The 22,109-nt window shown below is 39.5% G+C and overlaps 1 protein-coding gene across 2 annotated transcripts; it reads left to right on the forward strand.

Annotated features, from left to right (window-relative positions):
* The first annotated feature begins 6,197 nt into the window (after window positions 1-6,197).
* On the forward strand, window positions 6,198-22,007 carry ppp2r2ab (protein phosphatase 2, regulatory subunit B, alpha b). Of its 2 annotated transcripts, none has more exons than XM_053340485.1 (10): window positions 6,198-6,387; window positions 8,492-8,560; window positions 13,663-13,760; window positions 14,072-14,237; window positions 14,942-15,054; window positions 16,372-16,549; window positions 17,427-17,591; window positions 18,955-19,124; window positions 19,935-20,026; window positions 20,303-22,007. In XM_053340485.1, exons 1-10 carry the CDS (start codon window positions 6,381-6,383, stop codon window positions 20,580-20,582), a joined length of 1,338 nt encoding a protein of 445 aa, XP_053196460.1. In that variant the 5' UTR covers window positions 6,198-6,380; the 3' UTR covers window positions 20,583-22,007. The 2 variants fall into 2 exon arrangements, with proteins under 2 accessions (XP_053196460.1, XP_053196461.1); XM_053340486.1 differs by having other exon boundaries at window positions 20,169-20,433.
* Window positions 22,008-22,109: the final 102 nt, after the last annotated feature.

Genomic DNA, 22,109 nt, shown 5'->3' on the forward strand with positions numbered 1-22,109 from the left:
TCCTTTTTTTTTTGTTGCTGTGGTTTAACACCAGCCAGGTCTGAGTCACTTCCGGCGTCCAACAGAATATACGACTTGAACAACACTGCCCCTATCTGGTCCTTTGTGCAACACTAAATGCTAACAAGGCTAACCTGTGCAACACTGCATGGTTCATGCATGTGACATGAGCATTCATGTGGTGATTTTCTGGGATGCTACCTGCTGTATGAATGAATGTTTTTTTGCATGTGCTCACTGAAGTTTGGCTGTCTTATCACTGGGAAAAATAAAGCCCTTTGAGATTCACAGTGGTAAACTGGGCTGATGTCCCAGACAGGGATTACGTCTAGTCCGAGAGTAGACTCAGTGGAAATTTTCACAGAATCTTGTCTGTAGTCTAGGACTAGTGTTAATCTCTGTCTGAGAAACTAGACCTGTGTGTTTTCAAGAAAGGGAGATTACTGTACACTGTTCTTACAATAAGATATTTATTGACTAACAGTGCTTGTCTGCTGTTTTGTATGTATGTATGTTGGAACTCAGCACTGGGGGGTGTGACATTGACAATATATATAGTACCAGTCAAAAGTTTAGATACATTTTCTCATTCAAGTGAATGGCAATGTGCAGACAAACCTTTTGACTGCTATTGTATTCGCTTTCATTGCTATTGCATAAGCATTGTCAGACACTGATAATAACATCATAGAAACATTTCTAGCAACTGAAACTAACCACATGCTTTTTGTAAGTCAGTGATAAGACCTTGTAGACATTTTTGAATGCAGAGGTTATTGAAGCAGGCCTCTAAACATGACATATTTAGCCACTGAGGTTTTAATAAAGATGCAAGTCACAGATGGTGACTCCTGTGTTCGCTTGACATATGAAAGTACTGGTGAGAACCTCTTTCACCTGGTCAGAGCTGTCAAGAAGAGGAAGCTGCTTTACCACAGAGAGATCTGCATTGTCACAGAAACTGCAGTCATCTATTTCATGGTGTATGTTTTTATTTTATAGCATTATCAACTTGTCCTGGTCATATTGGGGTACAATATCATACAGAAAACATCCACTCACTAAAATCACAGAGACTTTGACTTTTTCACAATGGCTTGGCAACATTTCTGCAGCAATCACCTTGTTTATTTGTCTGAAATCCATTGAATTTTGCTCTTTCACATCACAAATCTGAGCAAAAAATACGCAAGCTGGCATGGTGATGTTCCTGCTAAACTGCTGCAGACTGAAAGTAGATCTACTCATAATGCTTTCACTGTTCATACTGAACAATCCTGCAAATCCACACTCTTTGATGGGTGTTGACTGCCATCTAAACTGGATGACTTTTTACATTGTTTAACATATATTTTATTCTGTGTGTCTTGCCAGGAATATTCTGACATGGGCTACTACTAATAATGATACCACTAATGATATTTCTACTAATATGTAATTTGTGGCAGTGATGTATAGTGCTGATTTTCATGGTAGCACATTGTAGGAAAGCTTGCATTTCCTGATCCTGATGAGACATGATTAGAAAAAAAAACAACTTATTTAATTACAACAGTTATTACCACTGAGGATATGTGAAATATTTAAATTGAAATTACAACTGGAACTATTGTGGAATGAAATGTAATAAACTGTGAAGCTGGTATCTTAAAAAAGTAAATATTTTTTTTTAATGCTGTAGAGGGACTCTTGACCTTCTTTTTCACTGTAGGGATATATTATTCATAATTGGGAATAGGGTATCCACAAGACCTAAAAAATATCAGACTGCATTTGATATGACCATTTTAAGAAAGGATTCTGTGGTACAATGCTGAAATAATTGGATTATCAATGAATGCACCCAACAAATACAGAACATCCCCCAGATTAGACAGTACCAGCTGACGGATTCCACCACTGTTTGTACAAAAACATTAATCTGGGGATAGTTTGCCCGTGGATGAGGAAACTGATGTCGTACACAAACAAACACACTCACAAACAAGCAGCAAGTAAAGCAAATACCACAGACATTTATCCTAAAAGCTTGTGAAAGCTTACAGAGAGGTCAGTGCTCCAAGGTATGTGACGATTTGTGGCTGAGGGTCTGTTGGGTTTATTGGACTGAGGCCCACAAATCATCAAGATACTGATGATACAAATGCTCCTGATGGTGGTTTTCCATTATCAGGCAGTTATAGTCTGATAGAATGAGCTAGATTACACTTTATAAATCTAAATGTACCATTTTTAACTTTTTTTTTTAGTTACTGATTAAAAAATGAACAAATTAAAACAACTGTAATACAAGTCTGAATGAGGTCAGTGTTATGTAACACATTGTTATTTTTAGTTTCAGGTTTTACACTTACAGGAGTATTATTTCACAGCCTCATTCAAAAACAGTTAAATCCATTTAGACACTACCTCCATTATCTGCATAACTGACAAGAGATTATATACCTTGTGTTTTAGCCTCTTTTCACTGATTACATTTATTGCTGTTATTATCACTAAGAGAAACACACCATTAAACCCATAGATATGTCTGGGTTAAACTTTTAATAGTTAATTCATCATAGTGATGTGAAAATAAAACTAATACAAATCTATAACTTGCATTGGATGGTTACTTATAGGCCAAATTCAGGCAGGTTATTGTTTTGTTTAAAAAAATATATACACAAGAGTATAGGATGGAGAAAAAGTGACCCCTCACATTAACCTGGTGGCCATTTACCTCATTTTAAACCACATGAGTCTTGGTTGCCCTCTAGTGGACAAATTGTTGAAAAGCAGGGTAATCTGCATTCATATCTTACTAGACAAATAATTAGACAGTTGACTGAATGTAAGAGTTAATAACAAGGTTGAATTATAAGATGGTTTCTGTCCTGAAAATAAGATTTTGAGTGATGTGAAAAACAATTAACTGTCAATTACAAAATGCATTTATGCCCCTTTCCCTCACTTACCTGTTCTATGTTGTGTATGTACTATCAAATACTGTATAAATGTATGCTGAGCAGCTGTGAAGGAGGTACGGTGAAGAAAAATATCTTAACCCCCCTTAGGGACAGAATGTTAATGACAGATTTATGGATGTCACATGTTGCTTCAAATTGATACTGTACTGAAATACTCTCACTGATGTACATTGTCTACTGTACATTGCCTCGTACTAAATTTAGGAGCAGTAATTTATGCATACATTGAAGGGCTCCAGTCTTGGCTGAAAACATCCCTAACAAGAAAGCCTTGTGTTTGTGCCTTGCTGTTTCAGAGAGCAACACATACTGCCTTCAGGAAGTCCAGCAACCCTCAATAGACAGGGTTGTACACTGGAGACTTGGACTTTGAGTTGAACGGAAAGGGTCAGCTCAACTTAATCACAAAAACACATATTTTCCCACGTACCCCTAGTGGTAACCATGGAGACGTTCTGACTTGATTTTGTCAAAATTGTAAAATGTCAGCCACATTGATGTTTGCCGCCAGCCTAAGACTGAGTTTGAATTGATTTATATGTATTCCTACTGGATTTTTCTTTTTGTAGACCAGTTTTTATTGGGTTTTATTTTGTTCTTTGTGGAATTAGTCTGTATTAATGAGTCTATTTTCGTCATGCTGCTAGCCAAAAGTCCTTATCTGTTTCATAGGGTTAGGGTCTGATTCTCGTTCTTTCTGTGGTCATTTTACTTACAAGCACTAAAGAATTACATTTATAAAGTCACTCTGGATAATCAGACCTCATTGTGAACCAGTTTCATTAGAAACTACCAAAGAAATAGTCTAAGTGAAATCAGGAGCTTTAAGGACATGACCCTCAGGCTGCCAGCAGATCACTGCAAATTGAAACATTTTCAACAGGTGTGCCCATTACTGTCCATTATATTTTTTTCATAAGTTTTTTCATGCTGTCTGTCTCCATCATGAGAGGCAGGTGCTGGCCTGGCAGAGTGATACATTGATACTGACTGTCTATTGATGATTGAGGAGAACCTTGTCTGTGAAAATGTCAATTAAAGGGTCTAAAATCACTGACAGGTGACCAGGGCCAGAAAGCAGTGCCTCAAACTAAATTGACAGCTTCACTGAATCTGAAAAGACATTGCAGTTGGCAGTTTTGATAGCTCTCCTCTAACTGAACAACCTCCCAGCAAAGACATACTCCTCTCACTGCCTATATTCTCATGGGTTTGCCATGTGATGGCACTCCTCACATTCTTGCATTTGTCAGCGTGCCATGGCTTAGGAATGCTGTATTATTCTTTTCTGGATGATATAAAGGATCTGAAGCGTCTATGCGGGTTGTGCAGCTATCACATACACATCTGAAGGCCTCTGTGTTTGTGGTGTTAAGGCATCTTGCAAACTCCTCAAAACTTCTGCAGAGTCCAACAGACAGTAGTTCCTTTGCAGTATACATGACTTACTGAAAATAATGTGCACAGGTACATTTTAGATCGCTGAAGTCATGAATGAAAACAGGCGTGTATCTTAAGAACGCTAGGCGTGGTTCTTATTACTCATTGCAGTTTTGTTTTTGACATGTGCACATAAGTCCACATAGAACAGTGTTGTTTTAAAGATAACTTCTAACTAATCAAGTATGAACACTATCATCATCCTTGAAATAAGCAGATTCAAGTCTCTCAGTGTCTCTTCTAATTTCTCCCCTTTTTCTAGTTTTCTATGTCAGTTCACCAACACAAACCAAGATGATCCAAAAACATCATTCCTATAATTGCTGTGATTTGGTTTTCTACATAGTCTGCAACACTGACAGTTGTTGCTATCTAGTTGCAAACCACTATCCTGGATCTCTTTTTTAAGACAAGGTAAGCATTTTACAACCAAACTATTTTTGTCTCATATATCACCCCAAGAGCTCATATTTTCCATTTAACACACTGTACGTTGTCCAAGTTTCACTGACCTAAATCCTTTTTCGCTTTAAGGGGGGGGTTTCTGACATTTTCCCAAGACACACTGAAAGGTTATGTTCTTGTAAGGCCTCATGTATTTGTCAGAATAGCTCAGCAGCTATAGTTTTTTGTTTTTGTTTTTAAGTTTGGCAAATGTTAACAGTGCAACAATGATAAACAAATCTAATTCTGACCAGATTTATGTTTTTGGATCACTGATTAAAAAGTAACTAAAAGCTTCTGAGGAGATTTTCCTGAATGTGTGCTTTTTGAGTACATTCTAAAATCAATATTATGCAGTATTTTTCAACTGCTTCTCTCAAGTCAGGGATTACAGAGTAACCATATTGTTCTTATAAATTGTTCTAAAGGATTCTCTATTCTATCTTGTACACAGATTTAACTTTATTGACCAAGTATGATAATGAATTTGCGCTGGTTCTCTAGAGCCCTAACCCAGTGTTACTTATGCACAGTTCAAAAGCATACAAATACATAATCAGCTAAAAAAAAAAGAAGCACAACAAAAATAAGCAAACAACAAACATATGACACAGCTAGCAGGCAAGAGTGTGGTAAGCATACAGGCCAGATTGTTACTGTTTACTACATTACACTATACTGTATACATACAACACTATATACAGGGTTGTGGTAGTGCTAGAGTGTATAGCAGCAAAAAAGAATACCAGGTTAAATAGTGTATGAATAATGAGTCACTGTATATACAGAGGTGATTTATATGCATATTGATGGATACAGTATCAGGATCTATTCATTAGCCAAGCATACACATAAGCTCTCTTTGTTTGCTCCCACAAACTCAACAGGAGTAAAAATATAACAATTAAAGTGAGGTAATAATAATAATGATGTACTATGGGTGTACAGTGTACAGTTTGCTTAATTATACAGTACATATTCATACAAATTGAGAAAGCTTTCAAAAAAAAATATAACCACAATTTTGTAAAGCATCCTTGAATTAGAGAAGGGTGGTTCTTGAGGTGAATGTATTCCTATTGAAAATGAATGCTTTGCAACATAAGGAAATATTCATACATCAGTAATGCTCGCATGAATTAGGACAGTCTGATACACTCATCACTGCGTTAGGTGTCTGTTCATCTACGTGCACGTGCGCGTATGTGCATAGCCTTGCTGTACGTGTACGCGCATCATAAAAACCCTTTGGTTCACGTGCGGAAAGAGACTAGAGAGAGGGGTGGGGGAGAAGTGACTTGTGGGATGATGCGGAGTAGCCGGCGGGGAGAGAGTGACTGACACCATAGAATACAGTACACACAGAGAGAGAGAGAGAAAAACAGAGTGCGGAGCGGGAAAGAAAAAGGAAAGCGGAGCAATATTAATCACCGGTGTTACGGTTTATTTAGTGCCCGGAAGAAGAAAAGTTCAGATCCCACGAACCCAGCGCGTGGGAGTGGGAAGCAGGATCGTGACTGTCTCGTCATGGCAGGTAAATGCAGTTTAACGATTACACACGCATACATGTATATATATACTAATAACCTCGGCAGACCGGCGTTTTTTTACCACACGACTCCGCTCCTACGAGCTCTCTGCCTCGACGGCTGCAACATTTCACCAACAGCCGAGTGTCAGTTAAGCTAACGGCAGCTAGCTAACACAACCAAGCTAGTGCTAACGGCGGCTAGCCAGCAAACTCCGGTGTCATCTCCGAGCCGGCTAAGGCTAAGCTAGCCAGCTGCTTCTAGCAAAACCATAGCTGTTTACCATTTATTTCACCGGCCTGGGAGCAGTCTTGCAAGCTAATTTTTTGTTAGCCAAATATCTCGTAGCTTTAGCGTTTAAACGCCTGTTTGTTAGACTTGTACACGGGAGCTTACAAACTGTTTGATTTTTTTAAGGTAGCTTATCTGATGTTATTGCTGGAAAAAGGAGCGCACAGAGCTTCTTTCTGCTTCCTTGCACACATTTCTCAAACATGCCATGACTGGCGAGCTAACGTTAGCTCAAACTTTGACATTGCCCACATGCAGGCTAGCAGTCTAGGCCTGCAACATGATTGGACTAGCTGTTAAATAATCTTTGCAATTTCTCTAAAGGGACTCAAGAATCAGAGAGCTAGTTGATGGGGGGTTATAAATAAACCTAAAGCTGTAAAATCTCCAGCTCAATCAAAACTCAAGATAGTCTAGGATTGATTTAGCCTAACGTAGCATTTCACGTTTCATTCATCAGCTGGTATTTGTGCAGTGGGTGTAGAGTTATTAAAGATAATGTGCGTGTTCATTCCTTTTTGGTCAAATTAGATCGATGGCTATCTAATCATTCAGCAAAAATTGGTCCCCAGTAATATATTTAGCACATCTATTTAGTCTATTTGGGCGGGGAAATGACACTGGTCCCCAGGCAGAGGCATTGCACATTATCCCCTTGTTGAAACTGATTGATGACTTGATTTGCACATTAAATACTTTTATGGATTTTGCATTTTTTTTCCTGTCAAAAGAATGCAGGCAGTCAGTAGGAGTGAGGAGTGTGCATTTTATCCCTACCAGCCTAAACCCTGTCCTGCCTTCTTGTTTTAAACCATGATTCATTTCAGAGTACGCTTGTGATGAAACCATGGTGACTCATAAATGTCCTTGATTTCTCTGCAGAGTTTGTTCCACCACGGGTTGGACGTTTTTATCGACAAAGCAGACCAGTTTTTATTGTGTAATAACTGGTCACGTGTGAAAATATGAGGGATTCAAACACCTTTTGTTGTGTAAGGAACTATGTTGATGGACCTGTTGAGGCGAGAGATGGTGGTCATAACATCTAAAAGGGCAAAGTGTTTTTTTTTTTCTTTAATGTATTTTCAACATAAGAATCTGGCATGAGAGCATCACCTGTGGACTGGATTAAAATAGAATATTTCAAGACTGAATTCACCTCCTATTTGTCTGATCTGGAGTTTAGTCTGTATGCATGAACACTGACAGTTAACAGGCGAAAACTGCAGTGTCTACATCTCAAAGCAGAATTCATGGAAATATGAACTACCGGTACTCTACAGACAATCTATACACACATTGAATGTCTTTGAATGGCCTGTATTTCAAAACAGTTTAAACTTGTTGGCTATTTATTGTGGCCATAACACAACTGGTTTTGCCAGTATTGTGTGTGTTTGGAGTACCTGAAGGTTGGCTACATCTTAATTTGTTTCAGGAGAGATTGAAAGATTTCATGAGAGATAAATGTCATCTCAGTCTTACCTTTTTTTTTTAAGACTAGGTTAGCAGAAGTTGTGAGAGGATATGTGCACATGTGTGACCGCACAATTTTTTTGCAACAAGTCCACCATGTTTCTTAAGTCCCGACATCATTTCGACAATCTGTCACTGCAGAAATATGCTGCACATCTGCATGTGTGAGGGATACACTACATTCACTGCTGCTAAAGTGCATTATCATTGCCAAAAAATGTTATGTCTACGTCAGGGTAAACAGCGGCTGCAATACAGTTAAGCTCTTGAAAATATCCGGAAGATCAATATTAAACCAGTAAGAAATTTGCATTCATATTTTTTCATTCTTTCTCCCTGCAGGACCTGGAGGTGACATGCAGTGGTGCTTCTCTCAGGTGAAAGGAGCCATTGATGATGACGTAGCTGAAGGTATGTGCCCTGCCAAAACATTTGGTATTTAAGTGTTAGTGCATGGTGAAGAGTGTGTGTGTGTGTGTGGGGGGGGTTTATAGGTATTACACAACAGCTTACAGTGAGTGAGTGAGTGAGCAGATAGTATCACAATATCTTAGTCACGTGTTTCATTTTCACCGACTGGATAAAGCACAGTTTAGCCGTGGTGCCACACCTTTCACCTATATACACCTGCTGCAGGACGATAATAGCTCGGGTCATGAGTCATGTTACCTTTTTTATAACGATGAATGAAACAATACTGTGTGTGTGTGCGTGACAGTGAGGATTTTTCTCTTTTACTATGCACTATATATGATTTTATTGTGTTTTCCATGGACATGCAGGACGGAGTCCAGATCAAATTTCCATACAAGGACATTAAAGTTGATGTTATCTTATCTCATCTTATTAAACACACCTATGATTCTCTGTCCTCACAGTGTGCCTCGTAATAATTAATTTCACTGAACTATAAACAGAAAGTCATGGATTGTTCTGCAGTATTGAGAAACATTTTATGGTATTTGCCAAAACGTTAGTCAAAAAAGCCCTCTTTAACATCTGTTCTGACTGTTGTGATTGTAAAAGTAGGAACTCTGATTGATTGGTTTATGCCTTCTGTTATCTCTTTATTCCATCAGTTGGGTGTTTTTAGGGAACAAAGTGACATTATTTTAGCATACTCTGATAGACGGCTGCGTCAGAAACAACAAGCTACTTCATCCTCCAGATGGTGGTTGGTGAACACAGGGGAGGCTCCTACAGCTCCAGTTTTAGTCTGTCCAAGTTAGACTGAACATGCATAATTAATAACATCACTTAAAACTACTTGGTGGAACAATGAAGGCTCGACTTAGGAAATAAATCCTCATGCCAAACTCTGTCTGGCAGTGTTTTACGACTTAAGGGTTAGATTTGTTGTCTTTTCAGGTGTATTTCAGCAGTAGACGACCTGTATGAAGGTATTAATTGATCGCACATATTGACATAATTGAAATTAGTTCATTTAGAGAGTCATGGTGTCAGCCTGTTTTCTGAATCTCTTGCTATATTGGAGCTATAATTGCTGTGTTAATTTGGCACTCAAAGACTTCCTGCTGCTGCTGCCGCTGCTGCTGCTCCGCATTAAAAGCTTTCTACTGGTGAGCCACTGGAAGACTCACGTTGTTACAGGAAGCACAGGCTCGATCGTCACTGAGGTTAGGAGCTGAGTGCCATGACTCGACCATAGACGGTGAACATTCGAGTCCCTGTTTGATTCAGAATTGATCTACGCAGCAAAATACAGACTTTATTCAGCACTTTTTTGTGGGCACAGCGGTTTTAGTATTTCAGGGAGGAACGGTAAAAGAAGAAGCAGTCACAGCGAGCTGGTTTGGACGCAGAGCTGCAGACGACAGGCACCGCTTGTGGGTGCAGTGCGGTTGTCCAAACTAAGGGGAAATTCAGTAAAGGAGCCTTGGGCAGGACAGACAACTGGTGACAGACGGCGTTCCAGTCAGAGATGCTGAATGATACAGCGCCTTGCATAAGCCCCCCCCCCCCCCCCCCCCCCCCCCCACACACACCTCTTATATGGGGGTATCACATAATTTACAAAATTATTTCCAAGTGTTGATCACATGTATATTCATCCCTAACTAGATAAGGTGTAACCTATACCCTTCAGAAGTCACATAATTAGTTAAATAGAGTCTACCTGTGTGCAGTTAAATCTCAATACAAATATACCTGTTTTGTGAAGGCGTCAGAGTTGGTTAGAGAACATTAATAAACAAACTGCACCACCAAACAGGTCAGGGTTAAAGTTGTGGGGAAGTACAAAGCAGGGTTAGGTTGTTAAATTTTTTATATATAAATAATATATATGTCCTGAGCTTTTAGTGTCTCACAGAGCACCATTAAATCCATAATTGGAGGATGAAAAGAATATGGTACAACAGGACTTCTACCAAGAGAAGATCGTTCACCTAATTGGACGCAATCAAGAGCTGTTGTATACATTTGTTTACACGCACACTAATATTCCACTGTTATTCTAAATAAGACAATATTCCAAGTTTGATAGGGTCATGTAAACAGCATATACCACTAGGATGTTCAGATTTAGGCCTTTCTCGGATTAAGACATGTAGGATATATTGATATTATTTAGATTTTAGGAGCATTCGTTGGAAATGTATCCAGCGGATCAGATTATGTGTCTCAGTTGCATCTTTACCGCAGGCCTCTTACCTTTTTTCGGTCAGCCGGGTGTGTTGTAAACAAACCAACAAGCCAACAGTTTCCAAGGCTTGTGTAGAGATGCATGACGGCCTGCTCGGTTGTGTAACGCACCCCTGTGCAGGCAGAGTGACATATGCTGGAGCAGGAAGGCAGACAGAGGAGAGTTGGAGAGCTATTCAGTGCGGGCTACAAAAACAGAGCGCACCTTGAAGGGGACGTAGGGGATTGATTATTATTATGATGACATGCAGCCATTGACTGACTGACGATGGCGACTCGATGTGACGCACTGAAAACACTCAGCAGTGTAGTAAACATCACGGGACAACCAAGGTCTTGGCTGTATCTGTAATTATACATTTATAATATCAGTCGTATCAATATCACACTCTTTTTTTTAATTAGTCTTGTAAGCTGCTTAGGAATATTGTAATATATGGAATAGGAATATGGTAATTGGATGAGCTGGAATGATCCACAGCTCAGGTGGAGATGAGACCAAATTGAACTTTTTGTCTCTGATGCAAAATGCTGAGCACACCATCCTCACAGTGAAGCATAGTACCCAGTAACTGCTTTTCATGAGTAGGTACTGGGAAAGTGGACACCACTGCGGGAAAGATGGATGTTACCAGAACCAGATACAGGGCTGTTCTTTAAGAAAACCTCTTTCAGTCTGCAAGAGACTTAAACCTGGGGTGGACGTTCAACTTCCAGCAGGACAGTGCCCCCACGCTTATAGCCAGAGTTACACTGGAATGGTTTAAGGCAAAGAAAATACATAACTTTAGCTACATTTACACCTAGCATCCACACTACTACCAACGTTTGCTTCCTGATTGGATCGTATTAGTAACATGTCCATCCCTGGTTGGTCATTCTCCTATCACGTGACCCTTTTCTACACCAGTTCAACATGGATAATGAGTTACAGGCATTGCAGACCTTCATGTCTATGCTAAATAACTTCACCGCTTTTCACCATTACTACCTACATGCTCAGGAGGCAAACTTTGATTTGCATGATTTTCAACAATCTGCTTCTTGTTTACACCAGCACCCGCATGCCCAGTACACGCGACTGGACATAAGATGTGTTTTCAGGCATGTTAGATGTTACTATGGATGGTGATCATTTAAAAAACTTTACTTTTAAAATGCCGTTTTACAACAAGTACGTATTACTGTGGACGTAGTCTTAGGTTAGCTCAGTTGAAGCCCGGACCTCAATTCAATTGAGAATCTGATGTGAGGCTCAAAAATTGCTGTTCACAGATGGTCTCCAACTAATCTGACTGAGCTTTGAGCTATTTTGCTAAGAAGAATGGGCAAAAATTGCACTCACTAGATTTGAGTAAATACTTACCCCAAAAGCCTTGCTGCTGTAATTGCAGTGAAGTGTTGACCATCCACTAGACTTCTACTTTTTTTGCACTTTCAAAGCATTATGCATGTTGTGTCAAATGGCAAAAAGCCCAATAAAATCTATTTGAATTCTAGGTTTTTGCAAAATGTAGAAAAGTCAGAGAGAGGTCAGTAGTTGCGTAAGACACTGTATGTCTGTAAGTATGAAGTGTCAACTAGTTTACAGTACACTCTCATTAAGTAAGAGTTGTAAGAAGTTGTCAGGTCAGCAGAAATTTTCCCCTGTCTCAATCACTGCGAGGTAAACAGTAGAGTTGGCACAACACTTCACTGCACACGGTATTCTACTTGAAACATGTGTTTACATGTTTGTAATTATCCTGTACAACACATTCCTGGATAGCGTTGCATCGAAACTTGAATCAAATTCAAACCTGACTTGACTTTTGACAACTCAGCATTTTTACTGGAGCTCTCTATGGAAACACACCTGCTGTCCCGACACGGCCTCTTCATTTTATTTGATAACATACAGTTACTCCTGTGGAGCAGATGGGATGTTTTTGGAGCTAACGATAGAAATCTTTTTAGGAAGGTGCAGCTTATTACTTCATGTCTTCTAGTTTTGCATAACTAAGCGAAACAACCGAGCACAGACACAGAATACAGAATCTAAAGAATGGCTGCATGTGTTACTGTAGGGCTGTAACTTCATTATCCTCTGGTATGTTTCAGCTCTTAAACACATTCCTACAATGGAGTGACAGAATAATGTTACATGCCTGTATGCTTTTAATTTCATCATACTTGATTTATGCAGTTTGGAGCCACATAGTGACTTCCATTAGCTATTACTAACAAACACATTTTCATAGTTCCTTCTTATTTTAAAACAAACACAAATCCTTCCATTTCCAGGAAAATGAAATGAAGGCTACTGGACATTAGCGTCCTAATAGAACAGTAAAGTAACCTAGCTTAGCTCGGGGTACTTGGACGTCTTACCCCCCCTATCTTGGGCCTCAGGGCATACAGCGTTCACAAAGACCTCCTATTACAACCTTTTGCAGCATTGTGTTTCTGCTTCAATGGGCAGGAAAGGGTTAAGCCAGTGTGTATGTACGCGTGCATGAGCGAGCGTGGCTTTATAAAGCAACATACTGCTGCTGGGTAATGCTGTCTGATTGGAAGGGGTGGGGGGGGGGGGGGGTTAGGGAAAAAAAATCTAGGTTACTCTTTTCCGTCTGCTCTACATGCTCTGACATCCTTCCGCATCTCCGGCCTCCACTTGTCCATCCCATGCACTCTGATTCCTGGACACATAATTCCAGGGGTAGTTTGGATTAACTGAACCCCCCCCCCCCCCATTGTCTTTTTAATATTAGAAAGAGACTGCTCCATCTCTCTGCGCTTCAATTTAAGAATAGCATTAAAGCCAAATGCCATCTTAAATATCTGTCATGTTTGTGTTTTGTTTTTTCCAGCGGACATCATATCTACAGTCGAGTTTAACCACACAGGGGAGCTGCTCGCCACAGGAGACAAAGGCGGGCGTGTAGTCATTTTCCAGCAGGAAATAGAGGTACAGCTGCATTTCTTCTGAGTTTTATTCCCACACATAAGATGCTTCCCAGAATGTCAACACCTGAAATCAAATACTCAAAGATGATTTTATTCTAGTAGCGATTTTGTAAGCAGAGATTTAAAGTTTAACTAGTGATATGCTTGCTAGTTGCACTTCTTTGTAAAAGCAGCTGTCACTTCTTATTCAAAAGATACACGCAGCTTTTTGAAATGAAACTCATCAAATATAGAACAAAAAAATCGCCACTCTAGCTTGTTCTTGTCTAACGTCGTCTTCTTTTTCATCTCTGATATTTCGACTCCCGGCAGAATAAGAATCCGCCTCAGTTCCGGAGCGAGTACAATGTTTACAGCACTTTCCAGAGCCACGAGCCCGAGTTCGACTACTTGAAGAGTTTGGAAATAGAAGAGAAGATCAACAAGATTCGCTGGCTTCCTCAGAAGAACGCTGCTCAGTTCCTTTTGTCGACTAACGGTGAGTGAGTCATTCAGGAAGTCCATACTAGGCGTTTGAAGGTGTAAAAACACCACTGCGCTGGTCTCTTGTGGGTTGAAAGGTAGAGGACTCTCGAAACCCCCCCCCCCCCCCCCCAGCCACAGTGCATTAACTGACTACAGTGAACATCACAGCTCAGATGCTTTTTACATTACCGCTGCACAAGGTGAAGGAAAAAATATGTTGTCACCACAAATTGACAAGAAAGACTCTTAGAATAAGTGCACACATAAGCAATATTTATTGACATATCTGTGTTTCAAAACTATTTAACTGAGAAAGTATTCAGCCATTTTTTACTTTTCAAAGTCAAGCATAAACAAGAACTGGATTCAATATTGCAGAAAAAGTAATGTAGTAATTTCCTCCTGAAGACAAATGATATCCAGGAAATGTTTATGTAAGTAAGAAGAGTGATAAGTAATGTTTTTGTTTCCCTTTATCTACCTCCAACACATTATCCAACCTCTACTCCTCTCTGTGAACATCATATTGGTTGATGACAATCTATAGACCGCTCATTCCCCACAAGAAAGTCAGAACTCGAAGTTACTTGCAGTTGTTATTCTTTAATGCCAGAAGGCACTAATCAAATGTAAACACACTAATTATGACTGGAAATTTAAAGTGAGCTATTAACTGCATGTTTTTTTTTTCTATTTCTATATGTTTTTCTTTTACAGATAAGACAATTAAGTTGTGGAAAATCAGTGAACGAGACAAGAGACCAGAGGGCTATAACCTGAAAGAGGAGGATGGACGCTATAAAGATCCCAACACTATCACATCACTGCAGGTCAGTCCTCGAGTCATATACAACCTGACAGCTGTTTCAAGAGATGGGATCACTCAGATAGACCAGAGCTCCTATGCAGGTGTAAATGAATCCCAATGCATTTATTGACATTGAAACATGGTTTTCTGGCTGTAATCATTCCTCCTGTTAATACTGGCAATTAGAAGATCCCTTCATAATGCACTGACAATGTAAATGATGCAGGACAAAAACCACATTCCTCCTTCTGTGCAAACATGTATTTAAAATACCTTCAGCTTTCCAGATTATTCAAATCAAGTAGATATCTTTCAACGTTAGTCTTTTTAATGCTAAAGTCGCTCTCTTTGTTACTATACTTACACCACAGCTCCACAGGGAAACACTGTCTAAGGACTTAGTATGACTAACTCAGACTGAAGAGGATCTTTTAATAGTCAGTATGAACCGAATGAGTGATTACAGTGGGGGAAATCTTTTTCAGTGTTCATAAGTACATGAGACTGTTAAGACGGGCTTGAAAAAAATACAAACTTGTCCTTTTTAACATGATCCTGAGATATCTAATCAGCCAAAGTAACTTATAAGACCTGTAAGAGTGTAATGTAGCTGCATGGGGGCTTCATCTGTGACCTATCAAAGTGCATCTTGACAGGAAGATTTAAGTTATACCTCTATCTTGTATAAGAAGCTAATGCCTTGCCTAATTCCAAATCTTATAAAGACCATTGATGTAAAAGTCTTAAACATGGGTAGGTTAGAAGTTAGGAAGGGCTACCGGTTTGGTTTCCTGTTCAGATGCTGAAAATAACTTTAACTCCCAATCTGTGCTACTCCAGCAGCTCCTTGTTTAGACTCTCCTGTCACAACAACACACCACCTTCAGGGTGTAGAGTTATCAAGGCATTCAGCCAAAAAGCTCAAGTTTTTATTGATGTTGGCACAAAATTCAAAGACAGGAATTGAGGTTTTAAATAAAGGCTTTTTAATTATAAAAAGATTTCCCTCCCGAGTGTTCTTCACGGTTGATTTAACAGCTCTCATTGACAATGCTCAATAAATACTGAAACACTGCAGACTGTTTGACATCTATTACCAGTGTAGAGGTCTACATTGATTAAAAAGAAGCATTTTTTATTCGTCAGATGCACATAAAACACACAAGCAGTTGAAATACATCCTGTATATAAAGAGAGAGAGGGTGTTTTCAATTTCAGTCAGCTAACTGAACACATACACTGTCTACATGCTCTGGAGATAGATATCTATGGAGAGATTTATGACACATAAGAAATGTTACCGATTTAAGATGATGACCCATTTTTGCTCATTTCTCAGGTACCAGTTTTAATACCCATGGACCTCATGGTGGAAGCCAGTCCACGGAGGGTGTTCGCCAACGCTCACACCTACCATATCAACTCTATCTCAGTCAACAGCGACAACGAGACCTACCTGTCTGCAGACGACCTACGCATCAACCTCTGGCACCTCGAGATTACCGACCGCAGCTTCAGTATCCTTAAAAGTCCACCTCCACTTAGATGTCTTATTGCTGCTTCACTTATCTTGTTTTGACCTTCACCGTGAAAGTTGTTTTCACATTTATCTGCTGAAAGGAGGATGCTTCTTTATGCCCACTCACTTATCACCTATTTTGAGTCTAGTTCTGGTGTTTTAAGTCTGTACTTTGTTTGCCCTGGTCTGAATCAGGGGAATGAGTTGTTGCATTTTCTCCTGGGTTCAGTTACTATTTATGCAGGAAACAAATCAGGTAAACCAAAATGCATCACTAAAAGCCACAAGAGAGCGTTCACTGTGCTCATTGGTTAGTTGTGTCTGTGGCGGGATATTAATAGAAAACGTTCTTTGTTGTGTTAGTCCAGGTCAGATGTAGATTAACTCTCCAGCTGTCTGGTAACAGCTGTTGATTTTGCTCATTCTATTTTTAAAGCACACCTGGTTTTGCAGAGTATGACTTGTATTCAGGTCTGTTCTAGGTTTCCATCACAGACAGACCACTTCAGAATTAGCTTGGGACCTGGCCGAGACCACTTTCTTAAAGGGCCTAGGTACAGCTGTTAGGTCTACTATAGGTTTAGCATGATTGCAGTGTTCACATCTGCCCAAACTTATTGTACCAAGGTGGAAAAACATCTGAACGTCTGATTCAACCAGACTAAACAGTGATGTTTGATAACGCCTGTGAGCATGATATGTGAGGTCACATTTACACTGAAGTAGGAGACGTCTCACAACCAGCGATTGAACTTCTCAAATGCAAACTATCTGCATAGTCATGGTCAGGATTTTTGATTTTCCAGTGAGGGAGAAGTATACACAGGTCAGTCACTGGAAAGATCGTGTATGCTTCTTAACCGTGTGCTCTTCAGATATTGTTGACATTAAACCAGCCAACATGGAGGAGCTAACGGAGGTGATAACGGCAGCCGAGTTCCACCCTCATCAGTGTAACACCTTCGTGTACAGCAGCAGCAAAGGAACTATCCGTCTGTGTGACATGAGGGCTTCAGCGCTGTGTGATAAGCACTCCAAATGTGAGTACCTACTTTGTTACTCTATTACTTACCATATGTCTACCTTGGCAGGTGGCTTAAATACTGAATTTATTATGCTAAACCAACAGATAGTCATTGAATTTAGAGCTGCCCCGGTTGCCACATTACTGCAGTAACACAATCATGTCAAGCTGATTACTAACTCACTGATGAATAAGTGGCTCAAGTGATGGGACATTAGTTATTCCCTCAGGCTTGACAAAGAATGATAAAGATAGACATTTGGACTCTATAGACTCTAAAGAATAGACTACTACAGGACTTAATGCTTTAGAAAAGTATGCTGTATTGGTCTGAATATAAGAATATACGTTTTTTTTTTCTTTCTTGGAAATTATCATTAGAGCCAGAGCGATATATCAGACGACCAATATTGGCCTATCACAAATATATCTGTATCGGCATATATGTTGGCCGATGTGTCGATATTTTTGTAAGATTTCTTTAAAGTTATATAATCAGCTTTTTCTTAATTCATGTTTCATATATACATGTTGATAATTATTAAATTCTCAGTGAAGAATCAGAATTGTTTTACTCCCTAATATCGGCATCAGCCCCAAAAATCCATTATCGGTCGGGCTCTACTTATGTTTGGAGTCCATTACATGGTCACAACATCAGATCGTTTTTGAATAAATAAAGTACAGGTGTAAAACTGACTCCTACAGAGTTTTGCATTATGGTTTGTTTGTAGCCTTAATGTTGTTAGGCTAGCGAGTGTCCTAAATCCTGTTTATAGTGAGTGTTGGAGTCAGTGTGCCCTAAAGGTGTTTCATTAGTCCAGTTTAACCTGCAGGTTGAACTCTAAAGGCTTGTGTAATGTGTTTTTCTGCCACAGAGGAAATAAATTCATGATAAGTGAGCATGAGTTCAAAGTGTCCTCAGAGGTCTCTACTGCACAAACATAATATGTCAAGCTGCCTCATTTCCCTGTCACAGATGATAAGCAGATCAAAAAGTCAAACATGCAGTATTATAAATGTTGGAGAAAATAGTTTTTGACACCTTCCAAGAGCCTGGTAGAAGAGTGTGTGAATATGTAACTACGTTATGATGTAAACATATTCACAAAAATGTATTCTTCCAAAAACAAGTGTAGGAAAAGGGGGTATTCAAGCCAATATGGTCTTAAGAAACCATTATTTTATATCAGCTATTTTTTATGGCAGATATTGCAATAGGTTTTAATGGATTTGATAATTTTTGCACTTAGAATAAATGTGATACCATGGCAGCTTTAACTGACCTACACTGTATCTCATACTAGACGTTTGGAGAGTACTGCCGTTTATGTTGTCTTTTTACATAAGTTTATATCAACCTTCTTTTTCTTGTCCAGTGTTTGAGGAGCCAGAAGATCCCAGCAATCGCTCCTTCTTCTCTGAGATCATATCCTCAATCTCAGATGTTAAGTTTAGCCACAACGGACGCTACATGATGACCAGAGACTACCTGTCTGTAAAGATTTGGGACTTGAACATGGAGAGCAGGCCAGTGGAGACCTATCAGGTGAGATTAACGTGTGTTGTCAAGTTTGTTATGCTATTGTAATCAGACTGCGAGTGATCTCATGAGCTTTGTATTAACACTGTTTGATGGCACTATTGTAGTATAGAGCAGCAGGTAGAGTATAGTCCAACAGTGGAAATAACTGTCCTCCTTAATTCTGTAACTTTGTGCTCTGAGAATCTCCTGTTGGTCATATTGCAATAGCACTAGATACATGTTACTGTCATTTTAATGCTCTATACCACAAACAAGTTTCACTCAGTTGAATGAAACTTAAAATAAATTCATTTGGGTTTGCTGGCTAAATTCATACAGGAAAACTGACCATAGTGAACATAGTTAAAAGTCAGATGATTTTGTTATTTTCTCAATCAAAATAACACTTGGCATTAATTTCAGTCCTGTTATTTTATGATAAGATGATAATGTGTCCACTCCCTCTAATGAAAACACAAAATTATAATTCAGATTTAATGTGCATGTTGGTGCTGTTTTCTTGTTTAATTGTAAAGATGGATTTGTTGCAGTGACCACACCTTTTTAAAAAAAACATTCCTTGTAGTTTCAAATCATGGCCACTAGGTGGCACCTTTGGCTTTGCTGTGTGTCTGTTTTCTAAACAGCAGCAACTTTAGTCCATTGTGATTGTACATAACATGACAATCATGTTGACAGCTTACCTTTAGGTTTAAATCAGATTTATAAGAAAGTACAAATCTGCTGTGGTAGTGAAGCTCTTTGACAGTGGATGTGTGTCTTCTCTAGAAGTCCTAGTAGCATTCCTCTCACACCTGCCTCTGATCATTACAGGTTCATGAGTACCTGAGGAGCAAGCTGTGCTCGCTCTACGAAAACGACTGCATCTTTGACAAGTTTGAATGCTGCTGGAATGGCAATGACAGGTAAGGGCATGAATGTAGACTAAACAACACCTCATAAAAACAAACTTTCTAGGCAGCACTGTCTTTGTTTATGCCGCTCATCTGCTTTGGGAAGACGACATGATGATCTCCATGGCTGATGCCCTTACATTGGATTTTGCAGGTTTTTCTTACATCTTCAAATCAGGGCAAAGATCATTTGAATCATCTTTTTTTAAAGTGTTGGTTAACATGATGAAGCTACTTCCGAAGTCGCTTTTGATAAAGGCTAACAGATGTTTCCCATGTCCCTGTCAGTGTGGTGATGACTGGCTCATACAACAACTTCTTCCGGATGTTCGACCGCGGCCAAAGGCGGGACGTAACCTTGGAGGCGTCCCGAGAAAACAGCAAGCCCATGCAGGTCCTAAAGCCCCGCAAGGTGTGCGCAGGCGGCAAGCGCAAGAAGGACGAAATCAGCGTGGACAGTTTGGACTTCAACAAGAAGATCCTTCACACTGCCTGGCACCCCCAGGACAACATCATCGCAGTGGCGACGACCAACAACCTCTACATATTCCAGGATAAAGTGAACTAACTGCAGGGTGAGCTCGCGTGAGATCTGGCGCCGGGCGATGTCAATGTCGTACCAACCCGCCGCCTCGCAGCCTCACTCAGGGTGATCTGTGGTAACGCCGACAACCAGCATCCCTGTCCGCCGCTACTGGGTGACCAGACTTTGCCACTTTGTTCCAGATGTGGACAGAGGAAGCCTCGCTCTTGCCCATCATCAGCCTCTGTGGCAGAGTGACACCTGCCTTGTTGTTTAAGTGATGTTGTGCCAATTCTTTTTTTTTTTTCTTTTTTTTCTTGGGATGTTTTTTTTTTTCTTTTTTTTTTTTTGCCAGCCCACCTTCTTCCCCAGGGGTAACATGGGTAAAACTGTTTAATTTCCTGAAAAATCCTGAATACAAACACACTTATTTTTATAACTTTTTTTCCCCCTCCAACGGCTCTGTGGTAGAAAGACGAAAAACACTTATTTAGTATGTTCCCTTATTGTCCTGTGCCATTGTAGTGTTTATTTTTCTAAGAGAGAATTGCCAGTCTGTTTTTTTTTGTTTTGTTTTTGTTTTGTTTTCTTGTGTATACTTCTTTTTTTATTCATCTGTCATACTGTCATAGTATTCTTTGAGTCTCTTCACATCTCCCCTCTTTCAATAAACCATGCATACTCAACAGTCACTAAAGTATGCTCCTACTTTTACTGGACAGCAGCACATCAGCGGTTGCCTCCTGGATGTCAAGAGGCACAGTGTGTCAGATTCAAAGTGCGGTCCAGTGAGGAGTCACCCTGCTCACTGTCACTGTGTCTCAGGCTCTGAATGGCCAAATAGGTCCAGAATCCAGGAGAGAGATTTTTTTTTTTTTTTTTTTTTTTTGAGTGACTGTTGTCATATCTTTTGTGTATTGGTTCCCTTTTCCTTTTTTTGTTTTGTGTTCAACAATAGTCAGGTATAAGAGTTAGCCTATTCAAAGATAATTATTATGATTGTCATATTTATATTAAAAAAGGTTAAAAATGTCACCTGATTTGTTCCGTCCCATTTTGTGAAATGAAGCTGGACCTTAACATATCTTTTTTGAGTGATCTTAAGTATTGTCTTCCCATGGTGTACCACAGCTCTGAAGCAGTACTTCACAACAGGGAACAAACCTTTTGATTTAACACTGGACTCTTTGCACCAACTAAAGTACTTGGATGTCTGTGTTGTAAGACTGCAGTTTAAAATGAGACATTATGTGAGGCATTAAGTCACTTAAAGTGTTTGTTTAAACTACTACAGACATTATTACTGCTACTGTATGTGATGGTACAATAAGCTGCACAAGGATTTGCAGCGGTTGATGTCTCCACACCTTATTTAAAATGTGGATAGTTAAAACTATATTGATGCCTCTAGTAATGTGTAACTACAATTTTAATCTATGACAGTGAAGATAATAAAGGAACTACTTTTTGCATCCTTGTGATTGCCTGATCGTTGGTGGGATCTAATGCTTACTACACTCTGATATTATCTTTCACTATTTATCAGTGTTGATATGTCATGCTCAGGGTTGT

The sequence above is a fragment of the Scomber japonicus genome, chromosome 19, assembly GCF_027409825.1.
Source record: "Scomber japonicus isolate fScoJap1 chromosome 19, fScoJap1.pri, whole genome shotgun sequence".
NCBI classification, from domain to species: domain Eukaryota; kingdom Metazoa; phylum Chordata; class Actinopteri; order Scombriformes; family Scombridae; genus Scomber; species Scomber japonicus.